Here is a 17,006-nt window from a genome sequence, read left to right as displayed (position 1 = left end):
CAGCGGAGGAGACGGCCCTTTACCAGTCAGCGGAGGAGACGGCTCTTTACCAACCAGCGGAGGAGACGGCCCTTTACCAGACAGTGGAGGAGACGGCCCTTTACCAGACAGTGGAGGAGACGGCCCTTTACCAATCAGCGGAGGAGACGGCTCTTTACCAACCTTGTGCACCTTTGTAGCTGACATCTAATGTAGGTAATAATAATGTGAAACTCGAAAAAAATTTGCACAATTATTTAGAAGTATAACAAAGTCCTTTATTTACATTTACAAAAAATTGATAAAAACTAGGGAATTTCATGGGAAAAGAAACAGATAACATAAGGCCAGAGGGGGAGAAAGATCTCAGTGTGGTAAATCAATATAAAATTAGAAATTATAAGTGCTGCAATACTATGTATACCAATTGCAACACTACCATCTAGTGGTCACTGAAATTATAGCAATGACAAGTGTTTAACCTGCAATGCAGTGACAGCATGGATATAGTGTAATATGATATCGTATAATGGAGGAGAGACTGTTTGTAACCCCTCAGCGGCCAGCCAGGTAATGAATAGAGCACCAGATCAGGAGCTCCTGATGAAGTGAGCAAAACGTGTGTCGGGCTGGTGGGCCGGACAGGGGTAAGATCTCAGTGTTGGTTTGTTTTTCACTTGTGTGGTCGCATAGGAATCTGTAGGGCGTTACTTGTGGTGCTCTATTCATTACCTGGCTGGCCGCTGAGGGGTTACAAACAGTCTCTCCTCCATTATACCATATCATATTACACTATATCCATGCTGTCACTGCATTGCAGGTTAAACACTTGTCATTGCTATAATTTCAGTGACCACTAGATGGTAGTGTTGCAATTGGTATACATAGTATTGCAGCACTTATAATTTCTAATTTTATATTGATTTACCACACTGAGATCTTTCTCCCCCTCTGGCCTTGTGTTATCTGTGTCTTTTCCCATGAAATTCCCTAGTTTATATCAATTTTTTGTAGATGTAAATAAAGGACTTTGTTATACTTCTAAATAATTGTGAAAAATGTTTCGGTTTCTATATGGTTTTGTTGCACTGTATGTTGTTTAGGCAGGACTTTCTTTTTGGTTGTCTGTAATAATAATGTGACTACACTGTGTATTACACCATGCACCGCTTGTCAGCCTTACTCACCCTTACATCACACCGGCCCAGATTTATCAGTCTCTCTGACTTTCTCCATAGCAGCCAATCACAGCTCAGCTTCCACTTTACCTGAGCAAGGAAAGAACTGAAAGCTGAGCTGTGATTGGTCGCTATGGGCCAATCAGACAGATGGATGTGGTGTGTGTGGTCCAGGGCAACACAGGCAAACAAAGTAAAAAACTTCAGCAGGAAAAGTTTTCTATGGGGATTTACTGCTGCTCTGGACAGTTCTTAAAAATGGACAGAGGTGGCAGCAGAGAGCACTGTGTCAGACTGGAGAGAGTACACCACTTCCTGCAGGACATACAGCAGCTGATAAGTACTGGAAGACTGGAGTTTTTTTTATAGAAGTAAATTACAAATCTCTGGCACTTTCTGGCACCAGTTAACTTGAAAGAAAAAGATTTTTTGATGGACAACCCCTTTAATGTGTCACTGTCATTTCTAAAAACACTTGACGTCTCATAGAGAGTTGTCACAAGTTTTGATGGCTCCGGGTCTAAGTGTTCACACCTGCACTGATTGGGAGAATGAGCCGGGAGAGGACGCATTGCTGCCCGGTCCACCCCCACTGGGTGTAATGGTGGTTTTACACAAACGATTTATCGTTCGAATTTGCACGATAACGATCGAATTCGAATGATAATCGTACGTGTAAACGCAGCGAACAATCAAGCGACGAGCGAGAAATCGTTCAATTTGATCTTTCAACATGTTCTCAAATCGTCCTCGGTCGTTCGTCAAAAATTTGCAGACCGTTCGGTGTAAACAGTCTTTCAACGATTATGTGTGAGATAGGCTTAAACGATCGCAAAACGATTTTTCCGTACGATGTATCGTTCCTTGTAAACGTTGATCGTTATGAAAAAAACATTGTTCATTCTAAATCGTTAATCGTGCGATCGGGCGAATTATCGCTCCGTGTAAAATACCATAAGTGTTACTCACTTAAAAAAAACAACACCTGGCATGTCAGACATTTTGACTGGTCAGGTCTGGCTGCTCAGACCTCCCCCCATTGTTTGTATGTCGGCTGCTCTGTCTGATCCCATAGACTTATTACTGACCCCGTCTCCTGCAATCAATCAGATAGAACTGTGAGGTGGGGAGAGAAGCTCAGCTGTGCGCTTCTCCCAGCTCTGAGGATTGAGGGGGGTCTGACCATCTAGAGCCTGACCAATCAAAACGTTTTACATGTCAGTGCGTCATCAAAAGTTTTTAAAGTGATGGTGACTTTAAATTCTAATCTTCACACACATAGATATTTACTATATGAGTATCCTATGTATGTATGTGTCATATCACGATATATCATAGTATACACTGAGGCTCACTTTATAAGTCACAGCTAACAATTGCTCAACCCAACTCACAACTACATTTCCCAGAGTCCCCCGGAGCCAGTGTCGCTGGGTGATGACGTCATTGCCGGTCAGGAACTGGCATGGCTGCGGAGAAAGCTTCCAGGCTGCTATCACTGAACGGTCTGTTCCCGGTGTACAAAGCTCCGGGAGCTACGTCAGCCCAGACCCTGAACGAGCTGAAGAGCCGTCTGCTAAAGGGTGAGAGCCGGGGCGGACGGGAGCGGCGGGCTTCTCTATACACGCTGGGCCCCATGGCTGCATGTGCTGACGTAACGTAGGGGGCGTGGTCAACAACAGCCAATCAGATTGGTGCTTTCATATTCTAGTCCCTGCTGGAAAAGCTAAAGTCGGGATCTGATTGGTTGCCATAGGCAACGCAGCTATTGTATGTCTGTGCTGCAGTGTACATGAGAAGACTCACATTATCGAGGAGAGTTATCAAACATGGTGTAAAGTGAAACTGGCTCAGTCGCCCCTAGCAACCAATCAGATTCCACCTTTCATTTTCCAAAGAGTCTGTGAGGAATAAAAGGTGGAATCTGATTGGTTGCCGGGGGGCGACTGAGCCAGTTTCACTTTACACCATGTTTGATAAATGATCTTCCCCTATGTGTTCAGAGTCAGTTTAGTACCACTGCTACTATGCTATCAGTGACCCCAGAAAATGTACAAAAATGGCCGCCCAGTATTCAGTGGTGATAAAAAAAAACAAATAAAAAAAATGTTAAAAAAAAAAAACTGCACTGCCCTTTATATGTAGATCTATAGTGCAGCTTTTTATATATACAGACACGATTTACAGCACTGCTTCTCATATTATAAAGTCCCGTAATAAGGCGACAGTACAACACCAGGGCCCATAGACCATACACTACTACAGGGATGGGGAACCTTCCGCCCTCCAGCTGTTGCAAAACTACAATTCCCATCATGCCTGGACAGCCGAAGGCTGTCCAGGCATGATGGGAGTTGTAGTTGTGCAACAGATGGAGGGAAGAAGGTTCCCTATCTCTGCTCTACATCAGTGTTATCTATCCTGTGGCTCTCCAGCTGTTCAAAACTACAATTCCCATCATGCCTGGACAGCCAGAGGCAACAGCTGGAGGGCTGAAGGTTCCTCATCCCTGAACTACTGTTACCTTGGCAGATTTTCAAGATCTCTGCTTGCTGTCATTGAGTGAACGTAGTATGTCAGGCTTCAGAGCTGCAATCTTCCAGCATCTCCTGCCTGTGGAGTATTTGATGTCCCATGTTCTGTTCTGTGCCTGTACAGAAGCCGGATTGAAAGAATTTACAAAGAGAAAGAAACAGACGCTGAAAATCGGCCATGGAGGGACCCTGGACAGCACGGCGTCCGGACTGCTGGGTAATGTGCGCTCTCATACGCTGTTCACACTTGGGGTCCTTGCTGTGATTTGGCCTCCATTGCATTGATACAGAATCAGCTGTTGATATATAGGTGCATGGAGACGGCCCCATTCACTTCAATGGCCTGAACCTGGTGACTGCAATTAGGTCACTGCCCGCACATACATCACACAAAGGGGTTGGTCACCAAACTTTTTTTTTTTTCTTTTAAATCAGCTGGTGTCAGAGATTTGTAATTTAATTCTATTAAAAAAAAATCTATAGTCTTCTAGTACTTATCAGCTGCTGTATGGCCTACAGGAAGTGGTGTATTCTTTCCAGTCAGACACAGTGCTCTCTGCTGCCACCTCTGTCCATGTCAGGAACTGTCCAGAGCAGCAGAAAATCCCAATAGAAAACCTTTCCTACTCTGGACAGTTCCTGACATGGACAGAGGTGGCAGCAGAGAGCACTGTGTCAGACTGGAGAGAATACACCACTTCCTGTAGGACATACAGCAGCTGATAAGTACTGGAAGACTGGAGGAATTTTAGTAGATGTAAATTACAAATCTGGCGCTTTGTGGCATCAGTTGATTTGAAAGAATTTTTTGGGGGGTGAACTACCCCTTTAAGCCCATTCTTTTTTTGCACATAAAGTTTTATCGCTTTATTTATTTTCTTACTTTTTTTTTTTTTTAATTACTTTTGCTGATTTCCATCCAGTGGTTGGTATTGGGGAAGGGACCAAGATGTTGGGAGCGATGCTGACCGGGAGTAAGGTGAGTACCTGTGCATCTTGTCCTCTATTCACACTGTGATACATAGTCATAATCCCTGGTAGCTGATGGAAGAGACCCTGACTGGAGGTTTCCTAAAAGGGTTCTCTCTCCTCCATTACTATTCAGACTTCGCTTAGGGTCGGGTCCCCCTTCAATTATAGTTCTTCCAGTCATTCTCATCTGCCATTCAAAGCAGTGGGTGATAACTCTTGCTGGGACCATTGATGGTCATATCTGGAACTTATATTTAGAGGGGGGAGACTGGGTCATACCTAATGAGGGGGCACATGGCACCGAATCCTTTGGTCCTGCACAGGGTATAAGTTCTGGATTGTTCCTTTTAGTCACTGCTAATGAGCACGTATGGCTTCCCTGTTATGTAATCCTCTATAACACATCTGTATGACTGCTGTATATACTGTGTCCTCTCCGGCAGAAGTACACCACCACTGGGGAGCTGGGAAAAGCCACAGACACCTTGGACGCATCCGGGACTGTGACACAAGAGAAGCCGTACGGTAAGTCCTGCACCAATCCTGCACATGCCACATTTTTTATAATGACAGGGGCACGGGAGGAAGTAACAAAGAGATCCCTGCTCCTGGACCCCGAGACGTCATCCCAACTGGGGGGAAAATGCCTTCCAGCGGGGGTCCGGGAGCCGATCACGCAGTGGATCACAGGCACGGGGAGAGGTTAATAAGAACCGGTTGTTGTTTTCCCTGCTGGCTGTTGGATTTTAGCCAGGGTCGGACTTCTCCTTTAACTGTAATAATAGACAGTATGAAATGGCTGATAACAGAGAGTGATAGATTGTATTTATGGGCACATGGAAATAACATGTAGTGTGTACTCTTCAGGACTGGATAGCATAGCAGAGTTGAGGCTGCGGCTGCTCTGCTGCTTTCCCGTTGGTCTTAGCTTTTTCTTGATTTCCTCTCAGATCACATCACTAGAGAAGACATGGAGAATAAGCTCAAGACGTTTACTGGAAACATCCTGCAGGTTCCTCCGCTGTAAGTCTCCCCCTCCTCTATCTCCTGTAAGTCTCCCCCTCCTCTATCTCCTGTAAGTCTCCCCCTCCTCTATCTTCTGTAAGTGTCCCTCTCCTCTATCTCCTGTAAGTCTCCCCCTCCTCTATCTCCTGTAAGTCTCCCCCTCCTCTATCACCTGTAAGTGTCCCTCTCCTCTATCTCCTGTAAGTGTCCCTCTCCTCTATCTCCTGTAAGTCTCCCCCTCCTCTATCTCCTGTAAGTCTCCCCCTCCTCTATCTCCTGTAAGTCTCCCCCTCCTCTATCTCCTGTAAGTCTCCCCCTCCTCTATCTCCTGTAAGTCTCCCCCTCCTCTATCTCCTGTAAGTCTCCCCCTCCTCTATCTCCTGTAAGTCTCCCCCTCCTCTATCTCCTGTAAGTCTCCCCCTCCTCTATCTCCTATAAGTCTCCCCCTCCTCTATCACCTGTAAGGCTCCCCCTCCTCTATCTCCTGTAAGTCTCCCCCTCCTCTATCACCTGTAAGTGTCCCTCTCCTCTATCTCCTGTAAGTCTCCCCCTCCTCTATCTCCTGTAAGTCTCCCCCTCCTCTATCTTCTGTAAGTGTCCCTCTCCTCTATCTCCTGTAAGTCTCCCCCTTCTCTATCTCCTGAAGCTGATAAGTCACCAGCTTGGGGGTGTATGTCGCCATCATTGTATACTATTACATATGGGTTGGGGGGGTCACACAGCAATTAATCTGCTGGACTCACTGGTGTCACTGACCTGCAGCCTGTAAATGAAGGGTTTAGCGTCTTCTCTTTCAGCTTCTCAGCCTTGAAGAAGAATGGGAAGAGACTGTCGTGTCTGGTCAGAGAGGGGGCAGAGGTCGAAGCTAAGCCGCCACGGCCGGTGGTCGCCCACAAGCTGACGCTGACCAATTTCCAGCCGCCTCTATTTACTCTTGGTACGTGAGCGGCCCCCACTACAGCGAGGAACTCCCCAAACTCTAATACCCCTTATAAAGCTGTTGGCTCATATGTCTTATATATAACATTTATCCTCATAATACAAGGTGAACCTGGAAGAAATAGAGAGTCAATCAATAGATAACAAAACTGCTATTAGTCATATCTCTATCTGTTTATAGGAAAGCTGGGTGGAAGCTAATATGGCCGCCATTAAAGCTTGTTAAAAGGGTCACCACACACTTCTCAATGGCTATTAACCCGCTGTGATGTGTACCAGGCCCCTATATGGCGGCATACAGAGGTAGCCCCTATATGGCAGCCGCATTGGACTAGAGCTGCGTACACCCAACTTATTGGTCACCATGTACTTGGTCAGTGACATGTTTCATATTCCTCCACCATCTTGAATGGGGGTGGGGTGTATGTTTGGCTCTTGTGTATATAATGAAGCCATGACTGATATATCAGGGGTTCCCTGTGTGATGTCCGCTCATCTCTGTCTCTTCTGTCACAGATGTGGAGTGTGGGGGCGGCTTCTATGTCCGGAGTCTGATCAGAGACATTGGAGAAGGTAACGTCATACAGGGTTTTATCTTTAAAGATTCACTTTCCTTAAAAATAACTTTTAACAGGTCCATCAGGTATTGCAGCATGTACCACTGCGGAGACCCTCTGCAATCAGGAGGTGTAGCCAGAGAGAGAGAGAGAGTGTGGTGGACGAGCCATCCACTCCCTGACCGCACGCTAATCCTGACGGTTTAGCTTTATTATAGCCTGACTTATGGGATTAGCAAGCAGCCGGGCAGTGGATGGCATGTCCGCCGCATGTTCTCTCCCCGGCTATACCTCCTGATAGCAGAGGGGCTCCGCAGTATGACCCGCTGCGATCAATGAATTTTGACACGCCAGATGACTTATTATGATTATTTTTAATGAAAGTGACATTTTAAGCTTCCATTTTTAGAGTCTGTTCCTTTTGTGCAGTCACTGTGTGTAATCTGTTCCTCCTCCTGTGCAGTCACTGTGTGCAGTCTCTTCCTCCTCCTGTGCAGTCTCTTCCACCTCCCGCGCAGTCACTGTATGCAGTCTATTGCTCCTCCTGTGCAGTCTCCTCCTCTTCGTGTAGCCTCTTCCTCCTCCTGTGCAGTCACTGTGTGCAGTCTCTTCCTCCTCCTGTGCAGTCTGTTTCTCCTCCTGTGCAGTCGCTGTGTGCAGTCTCTTCCTCCTCCTGTGCAGTCTCATCCTCCTCCTGTGCAGTCACTTTGTGCAGTCTCTTCCTCCTGTGCGGTCTATTCCTCCTCCTGTGCAGTCGCTGTGAGCAGTCTCTTCCTCCTCCTGTGCAGTCTCATCCTCCTCCTGTGCAGTCACTGTGTGCAGTCTCTTCCTCCTCCTGTGCAGTCTCATCCTCCTCCTGTGCAGTCACTTTGTGCAGTCTCTTCCTCCTGTGCGGTCTCTTCCTCCTCCTGTGCAGTCGCTGTGAGCAGTCTCTTCCTCCTCCTGTGCAGTCGCCGTGAGCAGTCTCTTCCTCCTCCTGTGCAGTCGCTGTGAGCAGTCTCTTCCTCCTCCTGTGCAGTCGCCGTGAGCAGTCTCTTCCTCCTCCTGTGCAGTCGCTGTGAGCAGTCTCTTCCTCCTCCTGTGCAGTGGCTGTGCGCAGTCTCTTCCTGTATATAACGTGTTGCTCCCTCCTCACAGCTCTGTCCAGTTGCGCCCATGTGAAGGAGTTGATCCGCACTAAGCAGGGGCCGTTCACACTGGATGATGACGTCCTGAGGGAGGACAGATGGGACATTGAGCATGTGGCCCGGGCTCTGCAGACATACACCCCGCCGGAGGAGCAAGCATCCAAGCGGCTGAAGACGGAGGAGACAGGAGCGGCACCTGACCAGTCCTGAGGTCACCGCCATGAGGTCAGCGGCTTCTGAGGGTCATCTCCACATCCCGAGTGTTCTCTGCCATCCGGAAGACTTAACGCTTAGACAGACTGCCTGAGACTGAACAGTCGTCCTGAGAAGCCCGCCCCCTACAGGAGGGTCACAGGGAGCAGGGGCTTTTGTTTTTTGTACTTAACCTGATGAGGTTCGGATTTTAAGTTCATTGAGTTCTGAGGACGACGTCTGAGCGAGACAGATGATAGATTCCTGAGATCTCCAATCCTGTGCTGCCTGGGATATCTAAAACATCACATGCCGTTCTTCTGCTTAAAGGGATTGTTCACCAATTTTTTTTTTTTATTTCAGTTCAACTAGTGCCAGAAAGTGTCAGAGAATCTGTACTATTCCCGTACTTAGCAGCTGCTGTATGTCCAGCAGGAGGTGGTGTATCCTTTCCTGTCTAAAACAGTGCTCTCAGCTGCCACCTCTGTCCATGTCAGGAACTGTCCAGAGCAGGAGAGGTTTTCTATGGGGATTTGCTGCTGCTCTGGACAGTTCCTGACATGGACAGAGGTGGCAGCAGAGAGCACTGTGTCAGACTGGAGAGAATACACCACTTCCTGTAGGACATACAGCAGCTGATAAATACTGGGAGACTGGAGATTTTCTAATAGAAGTAAATTAAAAATTTCTGGCACTTGCTGGGACCAGTGGATTTTAAAGAAAAACATTTTTAGTGAACAACCCCCCTTAATAGAAAGAAAAATGGCTTCCTTGGTTACTGCCCAATTTGATCCTTCTATAACCTTCCATACATCTCCCATAGAGGGTGATGCTCAGTACAGACAGTGAACCAGCAGGGGTGTGCATGGACTGAGAACTAACAGGAAAGCAGCAGAATTGTGATTACAGCTCTGGATGTGACTGGAGAAAAAGATGAGATTGATGAGTTTGATTAAAGTGACGGCCTCCAATAAAAGGCGAGGACCAGTCCAGCCTGAGCTTAGTATAATGAGGTGCTGCAGCTTTCTAATAAACGTTGTGCTTCAGTTCTTCATTACGTTAAGTATCTCTTCTTCTTGTCAGTGAAGGAACATGTTTACTGCTATAGGGAAAAAAAACCTTACCGCTGAGGGTTTGTTACAATGTATCTGTCAAAATAATACTGTGAACTTTAGGCCATGGATATGGTTGGGCTGGTGCTAAAATGTGTCTGTAATATGTCAAAGTGGCCTCACATAGCAGCAGCAGTACGCTTCTCTCATCGTGCAGATTGTTTGCTGCTCCTCGGCTATGAGCATTAGGTTTGGGCTGAGTAGATCAGGGCAGAATATCTGTTTTTGTTGCTTTCACCTCCCTGAACAACAGCAGAGTTGTTTACCTGTAGTACACACACAGGACTGAGCTGTTTACCTGCAGTACACACACAGGACTGAGCTGTTTACCTGTAGTACACACACAGAACTGAGCTGCTCACCTGCAGTACACACACAGGACTGAGCTGTTTACCTGCAGTACACACACAGGACTGAGCTGTTCACCTGTAGTACACACACAGAACTGAGCTGTTTACCTGTAGTACACACACAGGACTGAGCTGTTCACCTACAGTGCACACACAGGACTGAGCTGTTTACCTGTAGTACACACACAGGACTGAGCTGTTCACCTACAGTGCACACACAGGACTGAGCTGTTTACCTGTAGTACACACACAGGACTGAGCTGTTTACCTGCAGTACACACACAGGACTGAGCTGTTTACCTGCAGTACACACACAGGACTGAGCTGTTCACCTGCAGTGCACACACAGGACTGAGCTGCTCACCTGCGGTGCACATACAGGACTGAGCTGTTCACCTGCAGTACACACACAGGACTGAGCTGTTTACCTGTAGTACACACACAGGACTGAGCTGTTCACCTGCAGTACACACACAGGACTGAGCTGTTCACCTGCAGTGCACACACAGGACTGAGCTGCTCACCTGCGGTGCACATACAGGACTGAGCTGTTCACCTGCAGTACACACACAGGACTGAGCTGCTCACCTGCGGTGCACATACAGGACTGAGCTGTTCACCTGTAGTACACATACAGGACTGAGCTGTTCACCTGCAGTGCACACACAGGACTAAGCTGTTTACCTGGAGTACACTAACAGGACTGAGCTGTTCACCTGCAGTACACACACAGGACTGAGCTGTTCACCTGCAGTGCACACACAGGACTGAGCTGTTTGCTTATAGTACACACACAGGACTGAGCTGTTTGCCTGTAGTACACACACAGAACTGAGCTGTGTGTGTGTGTGTGTATACTATGTTTGGTGGGGATTACACTTGACCTTGTAGACATACAGCATTAGGTGTATTGATATTTACAACTAAGAGGGACCTCTATGCTGAGTTTTAATGGGTGGTCAGAGGTGAGAGGGAAGTCTTGGTTTACCATTGAGGAACAGTGTGGATCATCTTCAGCAGGCAGACTGGCTCAATGGTAGCCACTTCCTGTGTTCTTTCTTCATCTAGCTGTTTCTATAGACAGATTTCCCCTGGCAACAGGCAGAGAAGAGTAGACTGCAGAGAAGGGAGAATGTGCTCTACATTAAACGAGCTGTGTCCAGACCCCACTTCCTATATTCTGTCCTGGTCTCTCTGTTCCTAAAGATGGATTTCCCCTAACAACAGACAGTGGACAGCAGAGAGCTGGAGTGAGACCCCTAGTGGCCAAAATAGGTGAAAGATCTCATAGATTCACATAGAGGAAAGTTGTTTAAAAGAACAGTGACCATTTTAGTTGCCAGTCAGTCTCCTCCTCATTAGGCAGCCATAAGTATTTTTCCCAATAGATTATACAGTCAGCCCCTCCCCCTCTATGGCAGCCATATAGAGAGAGCTTGTGCTTTCTTACTGTATATTGCTGCACTACTGCACAGGCTCGGGTTCTTACCCGACTAGCAGCACGGAAGCCGTTTTATTTGGCTGCTGTTTCACTAGGCCAGGAATGGGACCTGGGACCTGAGCATGTGTGTCCTCCAGGTCAGCAGGTGGACCCACCCATTGCTTTACACTCTGACCACTAGGTGGCTCCATGCTACATGCCAAACCTGTCACTGGATTATTGTAAGAGCCTGTGAATACACTTGATTTTCTGGCCGTGCAGCTATGTTGCAATCTTCACTCTGGCCACTAGATGTCAGCACAACAGACGACTCTCAACAATAGTGAAGATCAATAAGTACAGACCCATTACTGGCCATTATCTATTCTCATGGCCAGACGTATAGATTGATATTCCCGGAGTGTGAGACGTGAAGTTTGACCTCTGACCCCTGTTCAGATGGTTTTCACACTGGTTATTAAAGGGACAATCACAGGAGACGAGGAGTGGATTTTGCTGGTGTCATATCTGCTGTATGTTATCATGTGAACAGCGCCGAAACGTCATAGTAAGAAAACTCCTCACTTGTTCCACAGATTCCCCTGGAGACAAACGTCTTGCTCCGTGCCCCTCCCCTGAGCCTCCAGTGCCCCTCCCCAGAATCTCCAATACCCCTCCTCCTGAGCCTCCAGTGCATCTCCCCCTGAGCCTCCAATACCCCTCCTCCTGGGCCTCCAGTGCCCCTCCCCTGAGCCTCCAGTGCCCCTCCCCAGAATCTCCAATACCCCTCCTCCTGGGCCTCCAGTGCCCCTCCCCAGAGCCTCCAGTGCCCCTCCCCTGAACCTCCAGTGCCCCTCTCCTGAACCTTCAGTGCCCCTCCCCAGAGCCTCCAGTGCCCCTCCCCTGAACCTCCAGTGGCCCTCCCCAGAGCCTCCAGTGCCCCTCCCCTGAACCTCCAGTGCCCCTCCCCTGAGCCTCCAATGTCCCTCCCCTGAACCTCCAGTGCCCCTCCCCAGAGCCTCCAATGCACCTCCTCCTGGGCCTCCAGTGCCCCTCCCCAGAGCCTCCAATGCCCCTCCCCCTGAGCCTCCAGTGCCTCTCCCCCTGAGCCACCAGTGCCCCTCCTCCTGAGCCTCCAGTGCCCCTCCCCCTGAACCTCCAGTGCCCCTCCCCCTGAGCCACCAGTGCCCCTCCCCCTGAGCCACCAGTGCCCCTCTTCTTGAGCCTCAAATGACCCTCCTCCTGAGCCTCCATTGCCCCTCCCTGAGCCTCCAGTGCCCCTCCCCCTGAGCCTCCAGTGCCCCTCCTCCTGAGCCTCCAGTGCCCCTCCCCAGAGCCTCCAATGCCCCTCCTCTTGGGCCTCCAGTGCCCCTCCCCAGAGCCTCCAGTGCCCCTCCCCTGAACCTCCAGTGCCCCTCCCCTGAACCTTCAGTGCCCCTCCCCAGAGCCTCCAATGCCCCTCCCCTGAACCTCCAGTGCCCCTCCCCAGAGCCTCCAGTGCCCCTCCCCCTGAGCCACCAGTGCCCCTCCCCCTGAGCCACCAGTGCCCCTCCTCCTGAGCCTCCAGTGCCCCTCCTCCTGAGCCACCAGTGCCCTTCCCCCTGAGCCACCAGTGCCCTTCCCCCTGAGCCACTCACATATATTCCAGCAGTGTATATACCACACACATACATATATACCAGCAGTGTATATACCACACACATATATACCAGCAGTGTATATACCACACACACATATATTCCAGCAGTGTATATACCACACACATACATATATACCAGCAGTGTATATACCACACATACAGATATACCAGCAGTGTATATACCACACACATACATACTTACCAGCAGTGTATATACCACACATACATACACTCACCGGCCACTTTATTAGGTACACCTGTCCAACTGCACGTTACCACTTAATTTCTAATCAGCCAATCACATGGCGGCAACTCAGTGCATTTAGGCATGTAGACATGGTAAAGACAATCTCCTGCAGTTCAAACCGAGCATCAGTATGGGGAAGAAAGGTGATTTGAGGGCCTTTGAACGTGGCATGGTTGTTGGCAGTGTCGGACTGGGGTCCCTGGGCCCACCAGGGAAATTGATTCTAGGGGCCCACCCTACATACATATACTGAACATAACCGAGGCCAAACCTTTCATGTTAGTACAGTGTGCTAATTCTTTTTTTACATAAATCTGATAGTACATTTGGATTAAGGAATAATCTGACATTGTACACATGCACATTTACTGAGATACACACGTACCTTACATACATACATCTTATTACACACAGATACACACACACACACACCTTACATACATACATCTAATCATACACAGACACACACACACACACCTTACATACATACATCTAATCATACACAGATACACACACACACACACACACACACACACACACACCTTACATACATCTAATCATACACAGATACACACACACACACCTTACATACATACATCTAATCATACACAGATACACACACCTTACATACATACATCTAATCATACACAGATACACACACACACACACCTTACATACATACATCTAATCATACACAGATACACACACACACACACACACCTTACATACATACATCTAATCATACACAGATACACACACACACACACACACACACCTTACATACATACATCTAATCATACACAGATACACACACACACACCTTACATACATACATCTAATCATACACAGATACACACACACACACACCTTACATACATACATCTAATCATACACAGATACACACACACACACACACACACACACACACCTTACATACATCTAATCATACACAGATACACACACACACACACCTTACATACATACATCTAATCATACACAGATACACACACACCTTCCATACATACATCTAATCACACACACAGACACATACTTTAAGGGCACTACTCGGCTCTTAAGGCCCTATTGCACAGAACGATTATCGGCCGTATTTGTCCAATATCGGCCGTTACAGGCGACAATCGTCTTGTGTAATAGAAGACAACGATCAGCCGACATGAATCATGTCACCTGAAGGTTGCAGTCGTTTGTCTTTCAACATGTTGACAAATGACAAATATAGCAGCGATCTGCAGCCGTCGCCCCGTGGAATAGGAGCAGCAGCAGAACGATGCTATTTACATTGAAGGTTTCTGGTTTATTATAAATGTATGCAGTGTGCAGGTATAGACCCTACATAGAAGTATATAGAGAGTATATACACTCTCTCTCATCTATGTGTTACTAGATACAGTCTATACGCTTATCTGTACAGTCTTCATGCACACTGCATATATCTATAATAACATCTATAGGAAACTTCTAGAGAGCTGCCGGCCATTACTGTCTCTCTATAAACATCCATAGAACTACATTATATAATATATACTATGGGGGAGATTTATCAAACATGGTGTAAAGTGAAACTGGCTCAGTCGCCCCTAGCAACCAATCAGATTCCATCTCACAGACTCTTTGGAAAATGAAAGGTGGAATCTGATTGGTTGCCGGGGCCGACTGAGACAGTTTCACTTTACACCAGGTCCCCCTATATACATAATAGGTGCACACACACACACACATATAGCCACACTACACAGACACACACACACAGATAGCCACACTACACACAGATATAGCCACACTACACAGACACACACACACACACACACACATAGCCACACTACACACACACAGATAGCCACACTACACACACACACAGATAGCCACACTACACACACAGATAGCCACACTACACACACACAGCCACACTACACACACATATAGCCACACTACTCACACATATAGCCACACTACACCGACACACAGATAGCCACACTACACACACACAGCCACACACACAGATAGCCACACTACACACACACACAGATAGCCACACTACACACACATATAGCCACACTACTCACACATATAGCCATACTACACTGACACACACAGATAAGCACACTATACAGACACACACACACACACAGCCACACTACACACACACACACAGATAGCCACACTACACAGACACACGCAGATAGCCACACTACACAGACACACACACAGATAGCCACACTACACAGACACACACACACAGATAGCCACACTACACACACACAGCCACACTACACACACACAGCCACACTACACACACACACACAGTCACACTACACACACACACAGTCACACTACACACACACACACACAGATAGTCACACTACACACACAGATAGCCACACTAAACACACAGATAGCCACACTACACACAGCTGCACTACACTTAGATAGCCGCACCAGATAGGCACACTACACACACAGCCACACTACACACACACACACACAGATAGCCACACTACACAGACACACGCAGATAGCCACACTACACACACAGATAGTCACACTACACACACAGATAGCCTCACTACACACAGCCACACTACACACACAGATAGTCACACTACACACACAGATAGCCGCACTACACACTGATAGCCACACTACACAGACAGCGATAGCCACACTACACACACAGATCGCCACACTACACACAGAATTTGGCGTCAACAACATGAAAGCATGGATCCATCCTGCCTTGTATCAACCGTTCAGGCTGGTGGTGGTGGTGTCATGGTGTGGGGAATATTTTCTTGGCACTCTTTGGGCCCCTTGGTACCAATTGAGCATGGTTGCAACGCCACAGCCTACCTGAGTATTGTTGCTGACCATGTCCATCCCTTTATGACCACAATGTACACAACATCTGATGGCTACTTTCAGCAGGATAATGCGCCATGTCATAAAGCTAGAATCATCTCAGACTGGTTTCTTGAACATGACAATGAGGTCACTGTACTCCAATGGCCTCCACAGTCACCAGATCTCAATCCAATAGAGCATCTTTGGGATGTGGTGGAACGGGAGATTGGCATCATGGATGTGCAGCCGACAAATCTGCGGCAACTGTGTGATGTCATCATGTCACTATGGACCAAAATCTCTGAGGAAGCTTCCAGCACCTTGTTGTATCTATGCCACCAAGAATTGAGGCAGTTCTGAAGGCAAAAGGGGGTCCAACCCGTTACTATTATGGTGTACCTAATAAAGTGGCCAGTGAGTGTATATACCAGCAGTGTATATACCACACACATACATACTTACTAGCAGTGTATATACCACACACATACATATATACCAGCAGTGTATATACCACACACATACATATATACCAGCAGTGTATATACCACAGACATACATATATACCAATAGTGTATATACCACACATACATAATTGTATACCAATAGTGTATATACCACACACACATATATATACCAGCAGTGTATATACCACAGACATACATATATACCAGCAGTGTATATACCACAGACATACATATATACCAGCAGTGTATATACCACACACATACATATATACCAATAGTGTATATACCACACATACATAATTGTATACCAATAGTGTATATACCACACACACATATATATACCAGCAGTGTATATACCACACCCATATATACCAGCAGTGTATATACCACACACACATATATATACCAGCAGTGTATATACCACACCCATAT

The 17,006-nt window shown here is 47.3% G+C and overlaps 1 protein-coding gene across 1 annotated transcript; it reads left to right on the top strand.

Moving 5' to 3' along the window:
* Positions 1-2,594: 2,594 nt before the first annotated feature.
* TRUB1 (TruB pseudouridine synthase family member 1) lies at positions 2,595-8,910 on the top strand. The gene is made up of 8 exons (XM_069978816.1): positions 2,595-2,740; positions 3,816-3,908; positions 4,615-4,670; positions 5,107-5,188; positions 5,614-5,686; positions 6,466-6,605; positions 7,124-7,180; positions 8,302-8,910. Exons 1-8 carry the CDS (start codon positions 2,623-2,625, stop codon positions 8,499-8,501), a joined length of 819 nt encoding a protein of 272 aa, XP_069834917.1. The 5' UTR covers positions 2,595-2,622; the 3' UTR covers positions 8,502-8,910.
* The last annotated feature ends 8,096 nt before the right edge of the window (positions 8,911-17,006 follow it).

Source organism: Dendropsophus ebraccatus, chromosome 8 (assembly GCF_027789765.1).
Source record: "Dendropsophus ebraccatus isolate aDenEbr1 chromosome 8, aDenEbr1.pat, whole genome shotgun sequence".
NCBI lineage: Eukaryota > Metazoa > Chordata > Amphibia > Anura > Hylidae > Dendropsophus > Dendropsophus ebraccatus.
Note: the sequence above shows the minus strand (reverse complement) of the source record. Positions and strands in the feature narration are given on the sequence as shown.

Bases quoted from the DNA above. Each gene is read 5' to 3' on its own strand.
- TRUB1 (XM_069978816.1), top strand. From the start codon at position 2,623: ATGGCTGCGGAGAAAGCTTCCAGGCTGCTATCACTGAACGGTCTGTTC. The intron at 4,671-5,106 runs GTGAGTACCTGT...CCTCTCCGGCAG, and splicing joins CGATGCTGACCGGGAGTAAG to AAGTACACCACCACTGGGGA. The intron at 5,687-6,465 runs GTAAGTCTCCCC...CTTCTCTTTCAG, and splicing joins ATCCTGCAGGTTCCTCCGCT to CTTCTCAGCCTTGAAGAAGA.